At 49.4% G+C, this 25,173-nt stretch overlaps 1 protein-coding gene across 1 annotated transcript in view; it reads right to left on the bottom strand.

The window, feature by feature from the left end:
* The window catches only part of LOC140125858 (uncharacterized), a 70,980-nt gene extending 45,807 nt beyond the window's left edge, over positions 1–25,173 (bottom strand). Inside the window, exons 1-9 of the mRNA XM_072144734.1 lie at positions 24,676–25,173; positions 7,899–8,028; positions 3,379–3,757; positions 2,899–3,195; positions 1,615–2,823; positions 916–978; positions 695–818; positions 391–553; positions 161–281 (exon numbers count right to left, since the gene is read on the bottom strand). Of these exons, the coding sequence (XP_072000835.1) occupies positions 161–281; positions 391–553; positions 695–818; positions 916–978; positions 1,615–2,823; positions 2,899–3,195; positions 3,379–3,757; positions 7,899–8,028; positions 24,676–24,950 (2,761 nt within the window). The 5' untranslated portion in view covers positions 24,951–25,173. The remainder of the gene's footprint in view (positions 1–160; positions 282–390; positions 554–694; positions 819–915; positions 979–1,614; positions 2,824–2,898; positions 3,196–3,378; positions 3,758–7,898; positions 8,029–24,675) is intronic.

Below are 25,173 nucleotides of genomic sequence, written 5' to 3'. Positions count from 1 at the left end.
ATGGGGGGACCTGACATCTTGGGATAGGTTCACATCACTCTCCTATGGGGGGTTTTGTCCAGATCTTAAAGGAACGTCTACTTTGGCCTCCCCTTGAGAGGCTTTCTGATATGTCCTGGACCCCACATTGCTACTTATCCCTCCATTGTCCATGCCGTACCTTGGAAGTTGAGTTCATAGTCCTGGATGCCAACATTGAAGGTGATGACCGCGGTGGGATCGGCGAGATACACGTTCTCCAGGTCCGAGGACGACACGGAGAGGCTCATGTGTTTTACATTCTATAGGCGCAAAATATATTGAGTCCCATTATATGGGGCAGAGTATCTCCAGCTCGAGTGACCAGAACCTCTGCACCCTGTGATCACCCATGACTAGATGCCAACTTACAGAGTTTCTGTACTCTGTCCAGGCGCCATGTTCATCCTGCCAGTACCACAGCCACTCGGTGGTTAGAACATAATCCGGCGGCTTCATGACTGATGACGTGGTGGAGAGGCGACGGACGCGGTGCAGGCCAGATGTCATAGTCAGAAAGTCAATCAATAAGGACCTGCAGATTAGGAGAAGGAGGAGTTGGCTGATGATTGTCCCCACCCAAGATAAAGCTTCAGTCAACACTTAGGGCGTAGTAGTCACAGAAGTGTAATGAGTAGACAGTGACTCCTAATACAAAGTTCTGGATGACCCGTACCTGTCAACCTTTGGGTCGCTGTAGTGTTTCTCAATCTCCTCCATATTGGAAAGGTCTTCCCATTTAGAGCCCTTGTAGATCTGCCAACGGTACGGCAGGTAGTAATGCATGTCCGGGCAAGACTCTGCGCATAAAGGAGAACCGGACATTACTATAGAAAGCCAACCAATGGAGTGAGCAAGACCTTCCTGCTCAGAATCACTTCCCGGGGACACACTTACCTCCTAACTTGCAGTATTTCCATAGATGAGAAAGACAGATCATTGGATCTTTGTTCTGCTCCGCTGGAGGAGAAAACACAAAAAGAACATCATATGATGTCATCAACAACTCATCCCCTTCACCTGACCACGTCAACGGTGTCCATCCTGGACCCTATGACGAGGGAAGAGATCTAGAGAGGTCTATGTGGTAAAATGCCCTCACATGACCCTCATATCTGTCTTGGTGGCCCATGATTTGCAGAACGATGTGGAATCTGGATTGTTCTTACAATTTTTTTGATGATGTTCCACAGATTTGTGCTAAGGACATGTAACCCATCCATCAAGTATGAGCTAGGGTTATCTAACTATGAGGCATGACCTTGTCTAGCAGTAATACGATCTACCGGTGATGATGACGCCATGTACAACATGGCAACTGTGACACAGGAGATGACAACCAGAAATGACCAAGGGATGAACTTGATTTAGTCTCAGCTGCCACGTGGAGAGGAAGACAACATCTCAGCATCTTACTGATTGGACACTTGTAGATCTGGTTGTAAGTATGAGAAAACCCCTTTAACTGGGGAATATTACTCATATGTGCAAGGCAAGTTATAAGCAAAAGTGATGGTCATGACACAATGGACCCGTGTGGGACTTCCTTATGAGTTCTGTACTGTGAGGTGCACACTATATACAACATGTACTTACTGGTCTTTGGTGATGCACTGGTCGCTCCATCCACAGCCAGAAAATCAGACTTTGAAGGTTTATCATCAGGTACAGGTTGGGAGCAGATGGAGGGATGAACTGGTTTTATCTGAGAAACTGATGAACCTTGTCTAGGAGAATCCACCAATCGGTAGGAGTATAATTGTGATGAAGCACTGAATGTGTTTGCTGCAGTGGATGTCACTGGTTTGATGGTGGCAATTGGTTGAGCATTGGATGGGCTTGTAGGTGCGGTGGTCACTGACCTTATGCTATACTGGCCTGGGGTTGGGGTGGTCACTGACCTTATGCTATACTGGCCTGGGGTCGGGGTGGTCATTGATTTCTCAGAAGAAGCAAATTTATCTCTTGTAAAAGAGTCAACATATCTGGTATAAGATGTCGGATTAGCAATGGAAGAACTTGCCATAGAGGAGGGTATCGGTTTGATGGTGGAAGTGGATGGGCTCAGAGTGGGGGTGGCCACATGTTTAGGAGATTTCACAGGATAATCATCCAATCTGCTATACAATCCTGATGAAGCACTGCAAGGACTTGGTGTTGGGGTGGTAACTGGTTGGATGGTGGCAGCTGTTATACCGGTGGGTGGGCTTACACGTGAGGTGGTCACTGACCTTATGCTATACTGGCCTGGGGTCGGGGTGGTCACTGACTTCTCAGAAGACGCAAACTGATCTTTTGTAAAAGAGTCAACATATCTGGTATAAGATGTCGGATTAGCAATGGAAGAACTTGCCATCCAGGAGGGTATTCGGTTGATGGTGGAAGTGGGTGGGCTCAGATTGAGGGTGGCCACATGTTTAGGAGATTTCACAGGATAGTCATCCAATCTGCTATACAATCCTGATGAAGCACTGCAAGGACTTGGTGTTGGGGTGGTAACTGGTTGGATGGTGGCAGCTGTTTTGCCGGTGGGTGGGCTTACACGTGAGGTGGTCACTGATTTCCCTTGAAGATCAGGAACGTTACTTGATCTTGTAGATGGTGCGGATGGAAGCGTGGATAGGTTCATGGCTGGAGAGAACACTGGCTTTATAGATTCAGACAGTGATGGACCTTTCATTGGCAGTGTTACTGGTCTAGGGCCTCCAGTAGATTGTCTTGGTTGGACCTTAACTAAACCAGAGTCCACTGGTGGAGTGGAAGGCAGAGTGGCGGCTGAAGAAAGTGAGAGATCTTCTGGGATCCCTGTGGATGAAATTATGGATTCATAAGGGGTCATACACATTTTTCACAGCAATAGATACTTGGGGTGAGCAGTACCTTGATGAGGAGACACTTTGGATGAAGATGCCGGGTGTGTAGGTTTGGATGCAGATACAGTTGATGTTGGGTGGTGCATTTCAGAAGACCTGAAGGGCTGGAGAACACGGGCCTTTCTGGCCATCCAGTCCAGGTCAGAAGCTCCTCTGTCATCTGACTGGGCAGGGCCAACATCGAACCAGTCGTCCATCAACTTCTCAAGCCGAGATTTCTGAGGTTCTTCCTGGCCATCATCGTCGTCACTCTCCCCATTCCTTGACATTGGACGGCTGCTTGATCTGCCTCGGAAATTGGACCCTAAAATTCATTGTATTTTAGTAAAACATAGAATGGAGAAGACAACTATGACCAGGAGTCATCACGACGGCTAACAGGTTTCTCTGATGACCTCTTAAGGTCTACTTGAGGACCTTCTACTCTTGGAGGAGCTGCCCTTTACATGAATACAATATAATGCTTCAATATATGCTGAGTCCATACCTGCTTCATCTTCTTGTCTTCCTCGGCTCCTGTTCCGGGATTGGTCCTGAGAGTCTCCTCTCCTTCTATTCCGGGGTCTTCCTCTCCCCTGACCCTTCATTTCTCCAGGGTTCCCCTTCTCGTATTTCCTATTTCCCTCGTCCCTCAATGTCTGGAGACGTTCATTATGTATCACTGTACAAATCATCTGGAAGTTCTGTACAGAAATCTCCGGAATACAAAAGCTGCGGATCAACAAACTAGAAGCGGATTCCAGAAGATTGTGAGAACGATTACAGGAGCGACGATTACACTCTCCACGCATGAAGAAACCGCAAACATGTAACCGCCGGCAACCATCACCGCCATCACACATGTCACGTACATAACTCCTACACACCTACAGGAGGCAACGTAACAGTATATTACTATGTATAGGGGCAGTATTATAGTAGTTATATTCCTGTACATAGGGGGCAGTATTATAGTAGTTATATTCCTGTACATAGGGGGCAGTATTATAGTAGTTATATTCCTGTACATAGGGGGCAGTATTATAGTAGTTATATTCTTGTACATAGGGGGCAGTATTATAGTAGTTATATTCTTGTACATAGGAGGCAGTATTATAGTAGTTATATTCCTGTACATAGGAGGCAGTATTATAGTAGTTATATTCCTGTACATAGGGGGCAGTATTATAGTAGTTATATTCCTGTACATAGGGGACAGTATTATAGTAGTTATATTCCTGTACATAGGGGGCAGTATTATAGTAGTTATATTCTTGTACATAGGGGGCGGTATTATAGTAGTTATATTCTTGTACATAGGGGGCAGTATTATAGTAGTTATATTCCTGTACATAGGGGACAGTATTATAGTAGTTATATCCCTGTACATAGGGGGCAGTATTATAGTAGTTATATTCTTGTACATAGGGGGCAGTATTATAGTAGTTATATTCCTGTACATAGGGGGCAGTATTATAGTAGTTATATTCCTGTACATAGGGGGCAGTATTATAGTAGTTATATTCCTGTACATAGGGGGCAGTATTATAGTAGTTATATTCCTGTACATAGGGGGCAGTATTATAGTAGGTATATTCCTGTACATAGGGGGCAGTATTATAGTAGTTATATTCCTGTACATAGGGAGCAGTATTATAGTAGTTATATTCCTGTATATAGGGAGCAGTATTATAGTAGTTATATTCTTGTACATAGGGGGCAGTATTATAGTAGTTATATTCTTGTACATAGGGGGCAGTATTATAGTAGTTATATTCCTGTACATAGGGGGCAGTATTATAGTAGTTATATTCTTGTACATAGGGGGCAGTATTATAGTAGTTATATTCCTGTACATAGGGGGCAGTATTATAGTAGTTATATTCCTGTACATAGGGGGCAGTATTATAGTAGTTATATTCTTGTACATAGGGGGCAGTATTATAGTAGTTATATTCTTGTACATAGGGGGCAGTATTATAGTAGTTATATTCCTGTACATAGGGGGCAGTATTATAGTAGTTATATTCTTGTACATAGGGGGTAGTATTATAGTAGTTATATTCCTGTACATAGGGGGCAGTATTATAGTAGTTATATGCTTGTACATAGGGGGCAGTATTATAGTAGTTATATTCTTGTACATAGGGGGCAGTATTATAGTAGTTATATTCCTGTACATAGGGGGCAGTATTATAGTAGTTATATTCCTGTACATAGGGGGCAGTATTATAGTAGTTATATTCTTGTACATAGGGGGCAGTATTATAGTAGTTATATTCCTGTACATAGGGGGCAGTATTATAGTAGTTATATCCCTGTACATAGGGGGCAGTATTATAGTAGTTATATCACTGTACACAGGGGGCAGTATTATAGTAGTTATATTCCTGTACATAGGGGGAAGTATTATAGTAGTTATATTCTTGTACATAGGGGGCTGTATTATAGTAGTTATATCACTGTACACAGGGGGCAGTATTATAGTAGTTATATTCCTGTACATAGGGGGAAGTATTATAGTAGTTATATTCTTGTACATAGGGGGCTGTATTATAGTAGTTATATTCTTGTACATAGGAGGCAGTATTATAGTAGTTATATTCCTGTACATAGGGGGCAGTATTATAGTAGTTATATTCCTGTACATAGGAGGCAGTATTATAGTAGTTATATTCTTGTACATAGGGGGCAGTATTATAGTAGTTATATTCCTGTACATAGGGGGCAGTATTATAGTAGTTATATTCCTGTACATAGGGGGCAGTATTATAGTAGTTATATTCCTGTACATAGGGAGCAGTATTATAGTAGTTATATTCCTGTACATAGGGGGCAGTATTATAGTAGTTATATTCCTGTACATAGGGGGCGGTATTATAGTAGTTATATTCCTGTACATAGGGGGCAGTATTATAGTAGTTATATTCCTGTACATAAGGGGCAGTATTATAGTAGTTATATTCTTGTACATAGGGGGCAGTATTATAGCAGTTATATTCCTGTACATAGGGGGCAGTATTATAGTAGTTATATTCCTGTACATAGGGGGCAGTATTATAGTAGTTATATTCTTGTACATAGGAGGCAGTATTATAGTAGTTATATTCTTGTACATAGGGGGCAGTATTATAGTAGTTATATTCCTGTACATAGGGGGCAGTATTATAGTAGTTATATTCCTGTACATAGGGGGCAGTATTATAGTAGTTATATCCCTGTACATAGGGGGCAGTATTATAGTAGTTATATTCTTGTACATAGGGGGCAGTATTATAGTAGTTATATTCCTGTACATAGGGGGCAGTATTATAGTAGTTATATTCTTGTACATAGGGGGCAGTATTATAGTAGTTATATTCCTGTACATAGGGGACAGTATTATAGTAGTTATATCCCTGTACATAGGGGGCAGTATTATAGTAGTTATATTCTTGTACATAGGGGGCAGTATTATAGTAGTTATATTCCTGTACATAGGGGGCAGTATTATAGTAGTTATATTCTTGTACATAGGGGGCAGTATTATAGTAGTTATATTCCTGTACATAGGGGGCAGTATTATAGTAGTTATATTCCTGTACATAGGGGGCAGTATTATAGTAGTTATATTCTTGTACATAGGGGGCAGTATTGTAGTAGTTATATTCCTGTACATAGGGGGCAGTATTGTAGTAGTTATATTCCTGTACATAGGGGGCAGTATTATAGTAGTTATATTCCTGTACATAGGGGGCAGTATTATAGTAGTTATATTCTTGTACATAGGGGGCAGTATTGTAGTAGTTATATTCCTGTACATAGGGGGCAGTATTGTAGTAGTTATATTCCTGTACATAGGGGGCAGTATTATAGTAGTTATATTCCTGTACATAGGGGGCAGTATTATAGTAGTTATATTCTTGTACATAGGGGGCAGTATTATAGTAGTTATATTCCTGTACAGAGGGGGCAGTATTATAGGAGTTATATTCCTGTACATAGGGGGCAGTATTATAGTAGTTATATTCCTGTACATAGGGGGCAGTATTATAGTAGTTATATTCCTGTACATAGGGGGCAGTATTATAGTAGTTATATCCCTGTACATAGGGGGGCAGTATTATAGTAGTTATATTCCTGTACATAGGGGGCAGTATTATAGTAGTTATATTCTTGTACATAGGGGGCAGTATTATAGTAGTTATATTCCTGTACATAGGGGCAGTATTATAGTAGTTATATTCCTGTACATAGGGGGCCGTATTATAGTAGTTATATTCCTGTACATAGGGGGCAGTATTATAGTAGTTATATTCTTGTACATAGGAGGCAGTATTATAGTAGTTATATTCCTGTACATAGGGGGCAGTATTATAGTAGTTATATTCCTGTACATAGGGGGCAGTATTATAGTAGTTATATTCTTGTACATAGGGGGCAGTATTATAGTAGTTATATCCCTGTACATAGGGGGCAGTATTATAGTAGTTATATTCCTGTACATAGGGGGCAGTATTACAGTAGTTATATCCCTGTACATAGGGGCAGTATTATAGTAGTTATATTCCTGTACATAGGGGACAGTATTATAGTAGTTATATTCCTGTACATAGGGGGCAGTATTATAGTAGTTATATTGGTGTACATAGGGGGCAGTATTATAGTAGTTATATTCCTGTACATAGGGGGCAGTATTATAGTAGTTATATTCTTGTACATAGGGGGCAGTATTATAGTAGTTATATTCCTGTACATAGGGGGCAGTATTATAGTAGTTATATTCCTGTACATAGGGGGCAGTATTATAGTAGTTATATTCCTGTACATAGGGGACAGTATTATAGTAGTTATATTCCTGTACATAGGGGCAGTATTATAGTAGTTATATTCCTGTACATAGGGCGGAGTATTATAGTAGTTATATTCCTGTACATAGGGAGCAGTATTATAGTAGTTATATTCCTGTACATAGGGGGCAGTATTATAGTAGTTATATTCCTGTACATAGGGGGCAGTATTTTCATTGCTGTGTTTGGTAGTACTTACCTCTGGCAGCAGTTGGTGGTCATTCTGGAGCAGGAGAACTTTCACCTCTTCTTCGTTCAGTCCATTGATCTCATTGGCTTTTAGTACATTGTGGTTGTGATTGGATGAAAAGTCATGGGAGAACTGACACCTGAAACAGAAGAAATATGTGATATGGTGGAGCGGATGTATCTCAGCCTTTGCTTCTGTACTTGGTGCAGTTATTAGTATGTAGTAATTACAGTATGAAATAACTGGACCCTAACACTTAGGACCCAGAAAAAAAAGAAAAGTGCAAGAAAAAACTTCATGGCAGAACCTGCAGATGAGAGAAATCAAAAAAGTGAAAAAATAAAAATTATCTCTGAATCCAGTGTGTGCCCCAGTCAGGAACAGGTTAATCTTATCAGCAGCAACAACAAATACGGAATCAGTGACTAATAGTAAAGAGATAACTACAATGAGACATCAGACTCACCGGCCCCGGTGTTACCCGAAAATATGGACTCACCGGCCCCAGTGTTACCCGAAACTATGGACTTACCGGCCCCAGTGTTACCCGAGACATTGGACTGACCAGACCCAGTGTTGCTGGAAACTATGGACTCACCGGCCCCAATGTTACCCAAAACTATGGACTCACCGGCCCCAGTGTTACCCGAAACTATGGACTCACCGGCCCCAATGTTACCCGAAACTATGGACTCACCGGCCACAATGTTACCCGAGACATTGGACTGACTGGCCCCAGTGTTGCCCGAAACTATGGACTCACTGGCCCCAGTGTTATCCGAAACTATGGACTCACCGGCCCCATTGTTACCCAAAACTATGGAGTGAACGGCCCCAGTGTTACCCAAAACTATGGACTGAACGGCCCCAGTGTTACCCGAAACTATGGACTCACCAGCCCCAGTGTTACACGAAACTATGGACTTACCGGCCCCAGTGTTACATGAAACTATGGACTGAACGGACCCAGTGTTACCCAAAACTATGCACTCAATGGCCCTAGTGTTACCCAAAACTATGGACTCACCGGCCCCAGTGTTACCCGAAACTATGGACTGACCGGCCCCAGTGTTACCCGAAACTATGGACTCATCCGGCCCCAGTGTTACCCGAGACATTGGACTTAATTTCTCCAATGTTACCCAAAACTATGGACTGACCGGCCCCAGTGTTACCCGAGACATTGGACTGACCAGACCCAGTGTTACCCGAAACTATGGACTCACCGGCCCCAATGTTACCCGAAACTATGGACTCACCGGCCACAATGTTACCCGAAACTATGGACTCACCAGCCCCAGTGCTACCCAAAACTATTGACTCACCGGCCCCAATGTTACCCGAAACAATGGACTGAACGGCCCTAGTGTTACCCAAAACTATGGACTCACCGGCCCCAGTGTTACCCGAAACTATGGACTGACTTTCCCCAATGTTACCCAAAACTATGGACTGACCGGCCCCAGTGTTACCCGAGACATTGGACTGACTTTCCCCAATGTTACCCTAAACTATGGACTGACCGGCCGCAGTGTTTCCCGAAACTATGGACTCACCGGCCCCAGTGTTACCCGAAACTATGGACTCACTGGCCCCAGTGTTACCCGAAACTATGGACTGATGGACCCCAGTGATACCCGAAACCATGGACTCACCAGCCCCAGAGTTACCAAAGAAAATGGACTGACCAGCCCCAGTGTTACCCAAGACATCGGAATGACTGGCTCCAGTGTTACCCGAGACATTGGACTGACCGGCCCCAGTGCTCCCTGAAACTATGGACTCACTAGCCCCAGTGTTACCCAAAAATATGGACTGACCGACCCCAGTGTTACCCGAAACTATGGACTCACCGGCCCCAGCGTTACCCAAGAAATAGGACTGACCAGCCCCAGTGTTACCCGAGACATTAGACTCACCGTCCCCAGTGTTACCCAAAACAATAGACTCACCGGCCCCAGTGTTACTCGAGACATTGGAATAACCGGCCCCACTGTTTCCCGAAGCTATGGGCTCACCAGCTCCACTGTTAACCGAAGCTATGGCTCACCGGCCCCAGTGTTACCCGAAACTAAGGACTGTCCGGCCCCAGTGTTACTCGAAACTGTGGACTGACCGGCCCCACTGTACCCGAAACTATGGAATCACCGGCCCCAATGTTACCCGAAATTATGGACTGAACGGCCCAAGTGTTACCCAAGAAATAGGACTGACTGGACCCAGTGTTACCCGAGACATTGGACTGACCGGCCCAGTGTTGCCCGAAACTATGGACTCTCCGGCCCCAGTGTTACCCAAGAAATAGGACTAACCTGCCCCAGTGTTATCTGAAACATTGGACTCACCGGCCCCAGTGTTACCCAAGACATTGGACTGACCGGCCCCAGTGTTACCCAAAACTATGGACTCACTGGCCCCAGTGTTACACGAAACTATGGACTGAACGGCCTTAGTGTTACCCGAAACTATGCACTCAATGGCCCCAGTGTTACCCGAAACTATGGACTGACCGGCCCCAGTGTTACCCGAAACTATGGACTCACCGGCCCCAATGTTACCCGAAACTATGGACTCACCGGCCCCAGTGTTACCCGAAACTATGGACTCAACGGCCCCAATGTTACCTGAAACTATGGACTCACCGGCCACAATGTTACCCGAGACATTGGACTGACTGGCCCCAGTGTTGCCCGAAACTATGGACTCACTGGCCCCAGTGTTATCCGAAACTGTGGACTCACCGGCCCTATTGTTACCCGAAACTATGGAGTGAACGGCCCCAGTGTTACCCAAAACTATGGACTCACCGGCCCCAGTGTTACCCGAAACTATGGACTGACCGGCCCCAGTGTTACCCGAAACTATTTACTCACCGGCCCCAGTGTTACCCGAAACTATGGACTGATGGACCCCAGTGATACCCGAAACTATGGACTCACCAGCCCCAGAGATACCAAAGAAAATGGACTGACCAGCCCCAGTGTTACCCGAGACATTGGACTGACTGGCTCCAGTGTTACCCGACACATTGGACTGATTGGCCCCAGTGTTACCCAAAACAATAGACTCACCGGCCCCAGTGTTACTCAAGACATTGGAATAACCGGCCCCACTGTTACCCGAAGCTATGGGCTCACCAGCTCCACTGTTAACTGAAGCTATGGCTCACCGGCCCCAGTGTTACCCGAAACTAAGGACTGACCGGCCCCAGTGTTACTCGAAACTGTGGACTGACCGGCCCCAGTGTACCCGAAACTATGGAATCACCGGCCCCAATGTTACCCGAAATTATGGACTGAACGGCCCAAGTGTTACCCAAGAAATAGGACTGACTGGCCCCAGTGTTACCCGAGACATTGTACTCACCGGCCCCAGTGTTACCCGAGACATTGGACTGACTGGCCCAGTGTTGCCCGAAACTATGGACTCTCCGGCCCCAGTGTTACCCAAGAAATAGGACTAACCTGCCCCAGTGTTATCCGAAACATTGGACTCACCGGCCCCAGTGTTACCCAAGACATTGGACTGACCGGCCCCAGTGTTACCCGAAACTATGGACTCACTGGCCCCAGTGTTACACGAAACTATGGACTGAACGGCCTTAGTGTTTCCCGAAACTATGCACTCAATGGCCCCAGTGTTACCCGAAACTATGGACTGACCGGCCCCAGTGTTACCCGAAACTATGGACTCACCGGCCCCAATGTTACCCGAAACTATGGACTCACCGGCCCCAGTGTTACCCGAAACTATGGACTCACCGGCCCCAATGTTACCCGAAACTATGGACTCACCGGCCACAATGTTACCCGAGACATTGGACTGACTGGCCCCAGTGTTGCCCGAAACTATGGACTGACTGGCCCCAGTGTTATCCAAAACTATGGACTTACTGGCCCCATTGTTACCCAAAACTATGGAGTGAACGGCCCCAGTGTTACCCAAAACTATGGACTGAACGGCCCCAGTGTTACCCGAAACTATGGACTCACCAGCCCCAGTGTTACACGAAACTATGGACTTACCGGCCCCAGTGTTACTCAAAACTATGCACTCACCGGCCCCAGTGTTACATGAAACTATGGACTGAACGGACCCAGTGTTACCCAAAACTATGCACTCAATGGCCCTAGTGTTACCCGAAACTATGGACTCACCGGCCCCAGTGTTACCCGAAACTATGGACTGACCGGCCCCAGTGTTACCCGAAACTATGGACTCACCAGCCCCAGTGTTACCCGAGACATTGGACTTAATTTCTCCAATGTTACCCAAAACTATGGACTGACCGGCCCCAGTGTTACCCGAGACATTGGACTGACCAGACCCAGTGTTACCGGAAACTATGGACTCACCGGCCCCAATGTTACCCGAAACTATGGACTCACCGGCCACAATGTTACCCGAAACTATGGACTCACCAGCCCCAGTGCTACCCAAAACTATTGACTCACCGGCCCCAGTGTTACCCGAAACTATGGACTGAACGGCCCCAATGTTACCCGAAACAATGGACTGAACGGCCCCAGTGTTACCCAAAACTATGGACTGACTTTCCCCAATGTTACCCAAAACTATGGACTGACCGGCCCCAGTGTTACCCGAGACATTGGACTGACTTTCCCCAATGTTACCCTAAACTATGGACTGACCGGCCGCAGTGTTTCCCGAAACTATGGACTCACCGGCCCCAGTGTTACCCGAAACTATGGACTCACTGGCCCCAGTGTTACCCGAAACTATGGACTGATGGACCCCAGTGATACCCGAAACCATGGACTCACCAGCCCCAGAGTTACCAAAGAAAATGGACTGACCAGCCCCAGTGTTACCAAAGACATTGGAATGACTGGCTCCAGTGTTACCCGAGACATTGGACTGACCGGCCCCAGTGCTCCCTGAAACTATGGACTCACTAGCCCCAGTGTTACCCAAAAATATGGACTGACCGACCCCAGTGTTACCCGAAACTATGGACTCACCGGCCCCAGCGTTACCCAAGAAATAGGACTGACCAGCCCCAGTGTTACCCGAGACATTAGACTCACCGTCCCCAGTGTTACCCAAAACAATAGACTCACCGGCCCCAGTGTTACTCGAGACATTGGAATAACCGGCCCCACTGTTTCCCGAAGCTATGGGCTCACCAGCTCCACTGTTAACCGAAGCTATGGCTCACCGACCCCAGTGTTTCCCGAAACAAAGGACTGTCCGGCCCCAGTGTTACTCGAAACTGTGGACTGACCGGCCCCACTGTACCCGAAACTATGGAATCACCGGCCCCAATGTTACCCGAAATTATGGACTGAACGGCCCAAGTGTTACCCAAGAAATAGGACTGACTGGACCCAGTGTTACCCGAGACATTGTACTCACCGGCCCCAGTGTTACCCGAGACATTGGACTGACCGGCCCAGTGTTGCCCGAAACTATGGACTCTCCGGCCCCAGTGTTACCCAAGAAATAGGACTAACTTGCCCCACTGTTATCCGAAACATTGGACTCACCGGACCTAGTGTTACCCAAGACATTGGACTGACCGGCCCCAGTGTTACCCAAAACTATGGACTCACTGGCCCCAGTGTTACACGAAACTATGGACTGAACGGCCTTAGTGTTACCCGAAACTATGGACTCAATGGCCCCAGTGTTACCCGAAACTATGGACTGATGGACCCCAGTGATACCCGAAACTATGGACTCACCGGCCCCAGAGTTACCAAAGAAAATGGACTGTCCAGCCCCAGTGTTACCCGACACATTGGACTGACTGGCTCCAGTGTTACCCGAGACATTGGACTGACCGGCCCCAGTGCTCCCTGAAACTATGGACTCACTAGCCCCAGTGTTACCCAAAAATATGGACTGACCAGCCCCAGTGTTACCCGAGACATTGGACTCACCGTCCCCAGTGTTACCCAAAACAATAGACTCACCGGCCCCAGTGTTACTCAAGACATTAGAATAACCGGCCCCACTGTTACCCGAAGCTATGGGCTCACCAGCTCCACTGTTAACTGAAGCTATGGCTCACCGGCCCCAGTGTTACCCGAAACTAAGGACTGACCGGCCCCAGTGTTACTCGAAACTGTGGACTGACCGGCCCCAGTGTACCCGAAACTATGGAATCACCGGCCCCAATGTTACCCGAAATTATGGACTGAACGGCCCAAGTGTTACCCAAGAAATAGGACTAACCTGCCCCAGTGTTATCCGAAACATTGGACTCACCGGCCCCAGTGTTACCCAAGACATTGGACTTACCGGCCCCAGTGTTACCCGAAACTATGGACTCACTGGCCCCAGTGTTACACGAAACTATGAACTGAACGGCTTTAGTGTTACCCGAAACTATGCACTCAATGGCCCCAGTGTTACCCAAAACTATGGACTGACCGGCCCCAGTGTTACCCGAAACAATGGACCACCGGCCCCAATGTTACCCGAAACTATGGACTCACCGGCCCCAGTGTTACCCGAAACTATGGACTCACCGGCCCCAATGTTACCCGAAACTATGGACTCACCGGCCACAATGTTACCCGAGACATTGGACTGACTGGCCCCAGTGTTGCCCGAAACTATGGACTCACTGGCCCCAGTGTTATCCGAAACTATGGACTCACCGGCCCCATTGTTACCCGAAACTATGGAGTGAACGGCCCCAGTGTTACCCAAAACTATGGACTCACCGGCCCCAGTGTTACCCGAAGCTATGGACTCACTGGCCCCAGTGTTACCCGAAACTATGGACTGATGCACCCCAGTGATACCCAAAACTATGGACTGAGCAGCCCCAGAGTTACCAAAGAAAATGGACTGACCAGCCCCAGTGTTACCCGAGACATTGGACTGACTGGCTCCAGTGTTACACGAGACATTGGACTGACCTGCCCCAGTGCTCCCTGAAACTATGGACTCACTAGCCCCAGTGCTACCCAAAAATATGGACTGACCAGCCCCAGTGTTACCCGAGACATTGGACTCACCGTCCCCAGTGTTATCCAAAACAATAGACTCACCGGCCCCAGTGTTACTCAAGACATTGGAATAACCGGCCCCACTGTTACCCGAAGCTATGGGCTCACCAGCTCCACTGTTAACTGAAGCTATGGCTCACCGGCCCCAGTGTTACCCGAAACTAAGGACTGACCGACCCCAGTGTTACCCAAAAATATGGACTGACCGGCCCCAGTGTTACCCGAGACATTGGACTCACCATCCCCAGTGTTACCCAAAACAATAGACTCACCGGCCCCAGTGTTACTCAAGACATTGGAATAACCGGCCCCACTGTTACCCGAAGCTATGGGCTCACCAGCTCCACTGTTAACCAAAGCTATGGCTCACCGGCCCCAGTGCTACCCGAAACTAAGGACTGAATGGCCCAGTGTTACTCGAAACTGTGGACTGACCGGCCCCAGTGTACCCGAAATTATGGAATCACCGGCCCCAATGTTACGCGAAATTATGGACTTAACGGCCCAAGTGTTACCCAAGAAATAGGACTGACTGGCCCCAGTGTTACCAGAGACATTGGACTGACCGGCCCAGTGTTGCCCAAGAAATAGGACTAACCTGCCCCAGTGTTACCTGAGACATTGGACTCACAGGCCCCAGTGTTACCCAAGACATTGGACTGACCGGCCCCAGTGTTACCCGAAACTATGGACTCACTGGCCCCAGTGTTACACGAAACTATGGACTGAACGGCCTTAGTGTTTCCCGAAAGTATGCACTCAATGGCCCCAGTGTTACCCAAAACTATGGACTGACCGGCCCCAGTGTTACCCAAAACTATGGACTCACCGGCCCCAATGTTACCCCAAACTATGGACTGATGGACCCCAGTGATACCCGAAACTATGGACTCACCAGCCCCAGAGATACCAAAGAAAATGGACTGACCAGCCCCAGTGTTACCCGAGACATTGGACTGACTGGCTCCAGTGTTACCCGAGACATTGGACTGACCGGCCCCAGTGCTCCCTGAAACTATGGACTCACTAGCCCCAGTGTTACCCAAAAATATGGACTGACCAGCCCCAGTGTTACCCGAGACATTGGACTCACCGTCCCCAGTGTTACCCAAAACAATAGACTCACCGGCCCCAGTGTTACTCAAGACATTAGAATAACCGGCCCCACTGTTACCCGAAGCTATGGGCTCACCAGCTCCACTGTTAACTGAAGCTATGGCTCACCGGCCCCAGTGTTACCCGAAACTAAGGACTGACCGGCCCCAGTGTTACTCGAAACTGTGGACTGACCGGCCCCAGTGTACCCGAAACTATGGAATCACCGGCCCCAATGTTACCCGAAATTATGGACTGAACGGCCCAAGTGTTACCCAAGAAATAGGACTAACCTGCCCCAGTGTTATCCGAAACATTGGACTCACCGGCCCCAGTGTTACCCAAGACATTGGACTTACCGGCCCCAGTGTTACCCGAAACTATGGACTCACTGGCCCCAGTGTTACACGAAACTATGAACTGAACGGCTTTAGTGTTACCCGAAACTATGCACTCAATGGCCCCAGTGTTACCCAAAACTATGGACTGACCGGCCCCAGTGTTACCCGAAACAATGGACCACCGGCCCCAATGTTACCCGAAACTATGGACTCACCGGCCCCAGTGTTACCCGAAACTATGGACTCACCGGCCCCAATGTTACCCGAAACTATGGACTCACCGGCCACAATGTTACCCGAGACATTGGACTGACTGGCCCCAGTGTTGCCCGAAACTATGGACTCACTGGCCCCAGTGTTATCCGAAACTATGGACTCACCGGCCCCATTGTTACCCGAAACTATGGAGTGAACGGCCCCAGTGTTACCCAAAACTATGGACTCACCGGCCCCAGTGTTACCCGAAGCTATGGACTCACTGGCCCCAGTGTTACCCGAAACTATGGACTGATGCACCCCAGTGATACCCAAAACTATGGACTGAGCAGCCCCAGAGTTACCAAAGAAAATGGACTGACCAGCCCCAGTGTTACCCGAGACATTGGACTGACTGGCTCCAGTGTTACACGAGACATTGGACTGACCTGCCCCAGTGCTCCCTGAAACTATGGACTCACTAGCCCCAGTGCTACCCAAAAATATGGACTGACCAGCCCCAGTGTTACCCGAGACATTGGACTCACCGTCCCCAGTGTTATCCAAAACAATAGACTCACCGGCCCCAGTGTTACTCAAGACATTGGAATAACCGGCCCCACTGTTACCCGAAGCTATGGGCTCACCAGCTCCACTGTTAACTGAAGCTATGGCTCACCGGCCCCAGTGTTACCCGAAACTAAGGACTGACCGACCCCAGTGTTACCCAAAAATATGGACTGACCGGCCCCAGTGTTACCCGAGACATTGGACTCACCATCCCCAGTGTTACCCAAAACAATAGACTCACCGGCCCCAGTGTTACTCAAGACATTGGAATAACCGGCCCCACTGTTACCCGAAGCTATGGGCTCACCAGCTCCACTGTTAACCAAAGCTATGGCTCACCGGCCCCAGTGCTACCCGAAACTAAGGACTGAATGGCCCAGTGTTACTCGAAACTGTGGACTGACCGGCCCCAGTGTACCCGAAATTATGGAATCACCGGCCCCAATGTTACGCGAAATTATGGACTTAACGGCCCAAGTGTTACCCAAGAAATAGGACTGACTGGCCCCAGTGTTACCCGAGACATTGGACTGACCGGCCCAGTGTTGCCCAAGAAATAGGACTAACCTGCCCCAGTGTTACCTGAGACATTGGACTCACAGGCCCCAGTGTTACCCAAGACATTGGACTGACCGGCCCCAGTGTTACCCGAAACTATGGACTCACTGGCCCCAGTGTTACACGAAACTATGGACTGAACGGCCTTAGTGTTTCCCGAAAGTATGCACTCAATGGCCCCAGTGTTACCCAAAACTATGGACTGACCGGCCCCAGTGTTACCCAAAACTATGGACTCACCGGCCCCAAAGTTACCCGAAACTATGGACTGATGGACCCCAGTGATACCCGAAACTATGGACTCACCAGCCCCAGAGATACCAAAGAAAATGGACTGACCAGCCCCAGTGTTACCCGAGACATTGGACTGACTGGCTCCAGTGTTACCCGACACATTGGACTGACCGGCCCCAGTGCTCCCTGAAACTATGGACTCACTAGCCCCAGTGTTACCCAAAAATATGGACTGACCAGCCCCAGTGTTACCCGAGACATTGGACTCACCGTCCCCAGTGTTACCCAAAACAATAGACTCACCGGCCCCAGTGTTACTCAAGACATTGGAATAACCGGCCCCACTGTTACCCGAAGCTATGGGCTCACCAGCTCCACTGTTAACTGAAGCTATGGCTAACCGGCCCCATTGTTACCCGAAACTAAGGACTGACCGGCCCCAGTGTTACTCGAAACTGTGGACTGACCGGCCCCAGTGTACCCGAAACTATGGAATCACCGGCCCCAATGTTACCCGAAATTATGGACTGAACGGCCCAAGTGTTACCCAAGAAATAGGACTGACTGGCCCCAGTGTTACCCGAGACATTGTACTCACCGGCCCCAGTGTTACCCGAGACATTGGACTGACTGGCCCTATGTTGCCCGAAACTATGGACTCTCCGGCCCCAGTGTTACCCAAGAAATAGGACTAACCTGCCCCAGTGTTATCCGAAACATTGGACTCACCGGCCCCAGTGTTACCCAAGACATTGGACTGACCGGCCCCAGTGTTACCCGAAACTATGGACTCACTGGCCCCAGTGTTACACAAAACTATGGACTGAACGGCCTTAGTGTTTCCCGAAACTATGCACTCAATGGCCGCAGTGTTACCCGAAACTATGGACTGACCGGCCCCAGTGTTACCCGAAACTATGGACTCACCGGCCCCAATGTTACCCAAAACTATGGACTCACCGGCCCCAGTGTTACCCGAAACTATGGACTCACCGGCCCCAATGTTACCCGAAACTATGGACTCACCGGCCACAATGTTACCCGAGACATTGGACTGACTGGCCCCAGTGTTGCCCGAATCTATGGACTCACTGGCCCCAGTGTTATCCGAAACTATGGACTCACCGGCCCAATTGTTACCCAAAACAATGTAGTGAGCGGCCCCAGTGTTACCCAAAACTATGGACTCACCGGCCCCAGTGTTACCCGAAACTATGGACTGACCGGCCCCAGTGTTACCCGAAACTATGGACTCACCGGCCCCAGTGTTACCCGAAACTATGGACTCACTGGCCCCAGTGTTACCCGAAACTATGGACTGATGGACCCCAGTGATACCCGAAACTATGGACTCACCAGCCCCAGAGTTACCAAAGAAAATGGACTGTCCAGCCCCAGTGTTACCCGAGACATTGGACTGACTGGCTCCAGTGTTACCCGAGACATTGGACTGACCGGCCCCAGTGCTCCCTGAAACTATGGACTCACTAGCCCCAGTGTTACCCAAAAATATGGACTGACCAGCCCCAGTGTTACCGAGACATTGGACTCACCATCCCCAGTGTTACCCAAAACAATAGACTCACCGGCCCCAGTGTTACTCAAGACATTGGAATAACCGGCCCCACTGTTACCCGAAGCTATGGGCTCACCAGCTCCACTGTTAACTGAAGCTATGGCTCACCGGCCCCAGTGTTACCCGAAACTAAGGACTGACCGGCCCCAGTGTTACTCGAAACTGTGGACTGACCGGCCCCAGTGTACCCGAAACTATGGAATCACCGGCCCCAATGTTACCCGAGACATTGGACTGACCGGCCCCAGTGTTACCCGAAACTATGGACTCACTGGCCCCAGTGTTACACGAAACTATGGACTGAACGGTTTTAGTGTTACCCGAAACTATGCACTCAATGGCCCCAGTGTTACCCAAAACTATGGACTGACCGGCCCCAGTGTTACCCGAAACAAGGACTCACCGGCCCCAATGTTACCCGAAACTATGGACTCACCGGCCACAGTGTTACCCGAAACTATGGACTCACCGGCCCCAATGTTACCCGAAACTATGGACTCACCGGCCACAATGTTACCTGAGACATTGGACTGACTGGCCCCAGTGTTGCCTGAAACTATGGACTCACTGGCCCCAGTGTTATCCGAAACTATGGACTCACCGGCCCCATTGTTACCCGAAACTATGGAGTGAACGGCCCCAGTGTTACCCAAAACTATGGACTCACCGGCCCCAGTGTTACCCGAAACTATGGACTGACCGGCCCCAGTGTTACCCGAAACTATGGACTCACCGGCCCCAGTGTTACCCGAAACTATGGACTCACTGGCCCCAGTGTTACCCGAAACTATGGAATGATGCACCCCAGTGATACCCAAAACTATGGACTGACCAGCCCCAGAGTTACCAAAGAAAATGGACTGACCAGCCCCAGTGTTACCCGAGACATTGGACTGACCTGCCCCAGTGCTCCCGGAAACTATGGACTCACTAGCCCCAGTGTTACCCAAAAATATGGACTGACCAGCCCCAGTGTTACCCGAGACATTGGACTCACCGTCCCCAGTGTTATCCAAAACAATAGACTCACCGGCCCCAGTGTTACTCAAGACATTGGAATAACCGGCCCCACTGTTACCCGAAGCTATGGGCTCACCAGCTCCACTGTTAACTGAAGCTATGGCTCACTGGCCCCAGTGTTACCCGAAACTAAGGACTGACCGACCCCAGTGTTACCCAAAAATATGGACTGACCGGCCCCAGTGTTACCCGAGACATTGGACTCACCATCCCCAGTGTTACCCAAAACAATAGACTCACCGGCCCCAGTGTTACTCAAGACATTGGAATAACCGGCCCCACTGTTACCCGAAGCTATGGGCTCACCAGCTCCACTGTTAACCAAAGCTATGGCTCACCGGCCCCAGTGCTACTCGAAACTAAGGACTGACCGGCCCAGTGTTACTCGAAACTGTGGACTGACCGGCCCCAGTGTACCCGAAATTATGGAATCACCGGCCCCAATGTTACGCGAAATTATGGACTGAACGGCCAAGAAATAGGACTGACTGGCCCCAGTGTTACCCGAGACATTGGACTGACCGGCCCAGTGTTGCCCAAGAAATAGGACTAACCTGCCCCAGTGTTACCTGAGACATTGGACTCACAGGCCCCAGTGTTACCCAAGACATTGGACTGACCGGCCCCAGTGTTACCCGAAACTATGGACTCACTGGCCCCAGTGTTACACGAAACTATGGACTGAACGGCCTTAGTGTTTCCGGAAACTATGCACTCAATGGCCCCAGTGTTACCCAAAACTATGGACTGACCGGCCCCAGTGTTACCCAAAACTATGGACTCACCGGCCCCAATGTTACCCGAAACTATGGACTCACCAGCCCCAGTGTTACTTGAGACATTGGAATAATTGGCCCCAGTGTTACCCGAAACTATGCACTCACCGGCCCCAGTGTTACCCGAGACATTGGACTGACTGGCCCCAGTGTTACCCGAAACTATGGACTTACCGGCCCCAGTGTTATCCGAAACTATGGACTCACTGGCCCTGTTGTTACCCAAAACTATGGAGTGAACGGCCCCAGTGTTACCCAAAACTATGGACTCACCAGCCCCAGTGTTACCCTAAACTATGGACACACCGGCCACAGTGTTACCCGAAACTACGGACTCACAAGCCCCAGTGTTACCCGAAACTATGGATTGAAAGGCCCCAGTGTTACCCGAAACTATGGACACACCGGCCCCAGTGTTACCTGAAACTATGGACTCACCGGCCCCAGTGTTACTTAAAACTATGGACTGACCGGCCCCAATGTTACCCAAAACTATGGACTGACCAGCCCCAGTGTTACCCAAAACTATGAACTCACCAGCTCCAGTGTTACCCGAAACTATGGACTGACTGGCCCCAGTGTTACCCGAAACTATGGACTCACCGGCCCCAGTGTTACCCGAAACTATGGACTCATCGACCCCATTGTTACCCGAAACTATGGACTCACCAGCTCCAGTGTTACCCGAAACTATGGAATGACTGGCTCCAGTGTTACCCGAGACATTGAACTGACCGGCCCCAATGTTACGCGAATCTATGGACTGAGCGGACCCAGTGTTACCCAAGAAATAGGACTGTCCAGCCCCAGTGTTACCCGAGACATTGAACTGACTGGCCCCAGTGTGACCCGAGACATTGGACTGACCGGCCCTAGTGTTACACGAGACATTGGACTGACTGGCACCAGTGTTACCCAAAACTATGGACTCACTGGCCCCAGTGTTACTAGAGACGTTGGAATAACCAGCTTCAATGTTACCCGTAGCTATGGCCTCACCGGCACCAGTGTTACCCGAAACTATAGAATAACCGGCACCAATGTTACCCGAAACTATGGACTGACCGGCCCCAGTGTTACCCAGGAAATAAGACTGACCGGCCCCAGTGTTACCCAAGATATTGTACTCACCGGCCCCAGTCTAATCCGAGACATTAAACTGACCGGCCCCAGTGTTACCCAAAACTATGGATTCACTGGCCCCAGTGTAGCCCAAAACTATGGACTCAACGGCCCCAGTGTCACCCGAAACGATGGACTGACCGGCCCCTGTATTACCCGAAACTATGGACTCACCGGCCCCTGTGTTACCCGAAACTATGGACTGACAGCCCCAGTGTTACCCGAGACATTTGACTGACCGGCCCTAGTGTTACCCGAGACATTGGACCGGCCCTAGTGTTACCCAAAACTATGGACTCACTGGCCCCTGTGTCACTCGAGACATTGGAATAACCAAAGCCCCGTGGCTCTGTGTTACCTAAAAGTATGGACTCACCGGCCCCAGTGTTACCTAAGAAATCGGACTTACCAGCCACAGTGTTACCTGAGACATTTGACTGACCGGCCCCAGTGTTACCCGAGACAATGGACTGACCGGCCCCAGTGTTACCCGAGACATTGGACTGACCGGCCCCGGTGTTACCAGAGACATTGGACTGACCGGCCCCAGTGTTACTCGAGACATTGGACTGACCGGCCCCAGTGTTAGCCGAGACATTGGACTGACCAGCCCCAGTGTTATCCAAAGCTATGGACTCACTGACCCCAGTGTTACCCGAAACTATGGGCTCACCGGCCCCAGTGTTACCCTAAACTGTGGACTGACCGGCCCCAGTTTTACCCGAAACTATGGACTGACCGGCCTCAGTGATACCCGAAACATTGGAATAACCGGATCCACTGTTACCCAAAACTATGGATTGACTGGCCCCAGTGTTACCCGAGACATTGGACTGACCGGCCCCAATGTTAACCGAAACTAAGGACTCACTGGCCCTAGTGTTACCCAAAACTATGGACACACCAGCCCCAGTGTTACCCGAAACTATGGACTCACCGGTCCCAATGTTACCCGAAACTATGGACATACCAGCCCCAGTATTACCCAAGAAATACCCGAGACATTGGACTGACCAGCCCCTGCATTAACCGAAACTATGGACATACCAGCCCCAGTGTGACCTGAAACTATGGACTAAACGGCCCCAGTGTTACCTGAAACTATGGATTGACCGGCCCCAGTGTTACCTGAAACTATGGAGTCACCGGCCCCAATGTTACCCGAAACTATGGACTGACCAGCCCCAGTGTTACCCGAGACATTGGAACAACCGGCCACAATGTTACCCGAAACTATGGACTGACCGGCCACAGTGTTACCCGAGACATAGGACTGACCGGACCCAAATTATGGACTCACATTACTCCCGGGTCACCCTCCTCCTCCTCCTCCTGCTCTGTACATCACTCCCGTGTCACCCACCTCCTCCTCCTCCTGCTCTGTACATTACTCCTGGGTCACCCTCCTCCTCCTGCTCTGTACATTACTCCCTGGTCACCCTCCTCCTCCTCCTGCTCTGTACATTACTCCCGGGTCACCTCCTCCTCCTCCTTCTCTGTACATTACTCCCGGGTCACCCTCCTCCTCCTCCTGCTCTACCCGAGACATTGGAACAACCGGCCACAATGTTACCCGAAACTATGGACTGACCGGCCACAGTGTTACCCGAGACATAGGACTGACCGGACCCAGTGTTACCCAAAATTATGGACTCACATTACTCCCGGGTCACCCTCCTCCTCTTGCTTTATACATTACTCCCGGGTCACCCTCCTCCCCCTGCTCTGTACATTTCTCCCGGTCACCTCCTCCTCCTCCTGCTCTTTACATTACTCCCGGGTCACCCCCCTCCTCCTCCTCCTGCTCTGTACATTACTCCTGGGTCACCCTCCTCCTCCTCCTCCTGCTCTGTACATTACTCCCGGGTCACCCTCCTCCTCCTCCTCCTGCTCTGTACATTACTCCCGGGTCACCCTCCTCCTCCTCCTGCTCTGTACATTACTCCCGGGTCACCCTCCTCCTCCTCCTCCTGCTCTGTACATTACTCCCGGGTCACCCTCCTCCCCCTGCTCTGTACATTTCTTCCCGGTCACCTCCTCCTCCTCCTGCTCTTTACATTACTCCCGGGTCACCCCCCTCCTCCTCCTCCTGCTCTGTACATCACTCCCGTGTCACCCACCTCCTCCTCCTCCTGCTCTGTACATTACTCCTGGGTCACCCTCCTCCTCCTCCTCCTGCTCTGTACATTACTCCCTGGTCACCCTCCTCCTCCTCCTGCTCTGTACATTACTCCCGGGTCACCTCCTCCTTCTCTGTACATTACTCCCGGGTCACCCTCCTCCTCCTCCTGCTCTATACATTACCTTCATGTAACTGACCTTTTACACTTGCCCCGCATATAGAATCTACATAGGTGCAGTTTGTCGCACTCATCCTCAGGTTCATTCTTCAGATATTTGGGGCAGATCCTTATTGGACTCCGGGCCAGAACCAGATCCCCAACCACAGGGAACTTCTGGGGCTCATCCTCCAGGATCTGCTCAATCTGCTCCCGGGAAAGATCCAGATATCCGGACAGAAGATCCTTGGACAGTCGTCCTCCATGTGAGCACAAGATCTTGGTCACAAAAGCGGTGACTGTGGGGTCCGACATGTTCCCGGGGCTCCGGAGTCTCCAGTAAAGGACGTTTGTTGTTCAGTTGTAGGGAAAGAGAACACTGCAACGAATCAGAGACCAGACACAGATCCGAGCAGAGAGGAGGAGCCGCAGCAGCTGAGCCGAGAAACGAAACTAACACAGACCAGCGACTGCTCACATCCAGAGCCAGGGGAGTGGTACTGTGCACGTATACAGGAGAAGTAGTACTGTGCACGTA

This window comes from Engystomops pustulosus, chromosome 4, assembly GCF_040894005.1.
Source record: "Engystomops pustulosus chromosome 4, aEngPut4.maternal, whole genome shotgun sequence".
Classification (NCBI taxonomy): Eukaryota; Metazoa; Chordata; class Amphibia; order Anura; family Leptodactylidae; genus Engystomops; species Engystomops pustulosus.
Note: the sequence above shows the minus strand (reverse complement) of the source record. Positions and strands in the feature narration are given on the sequence as shown.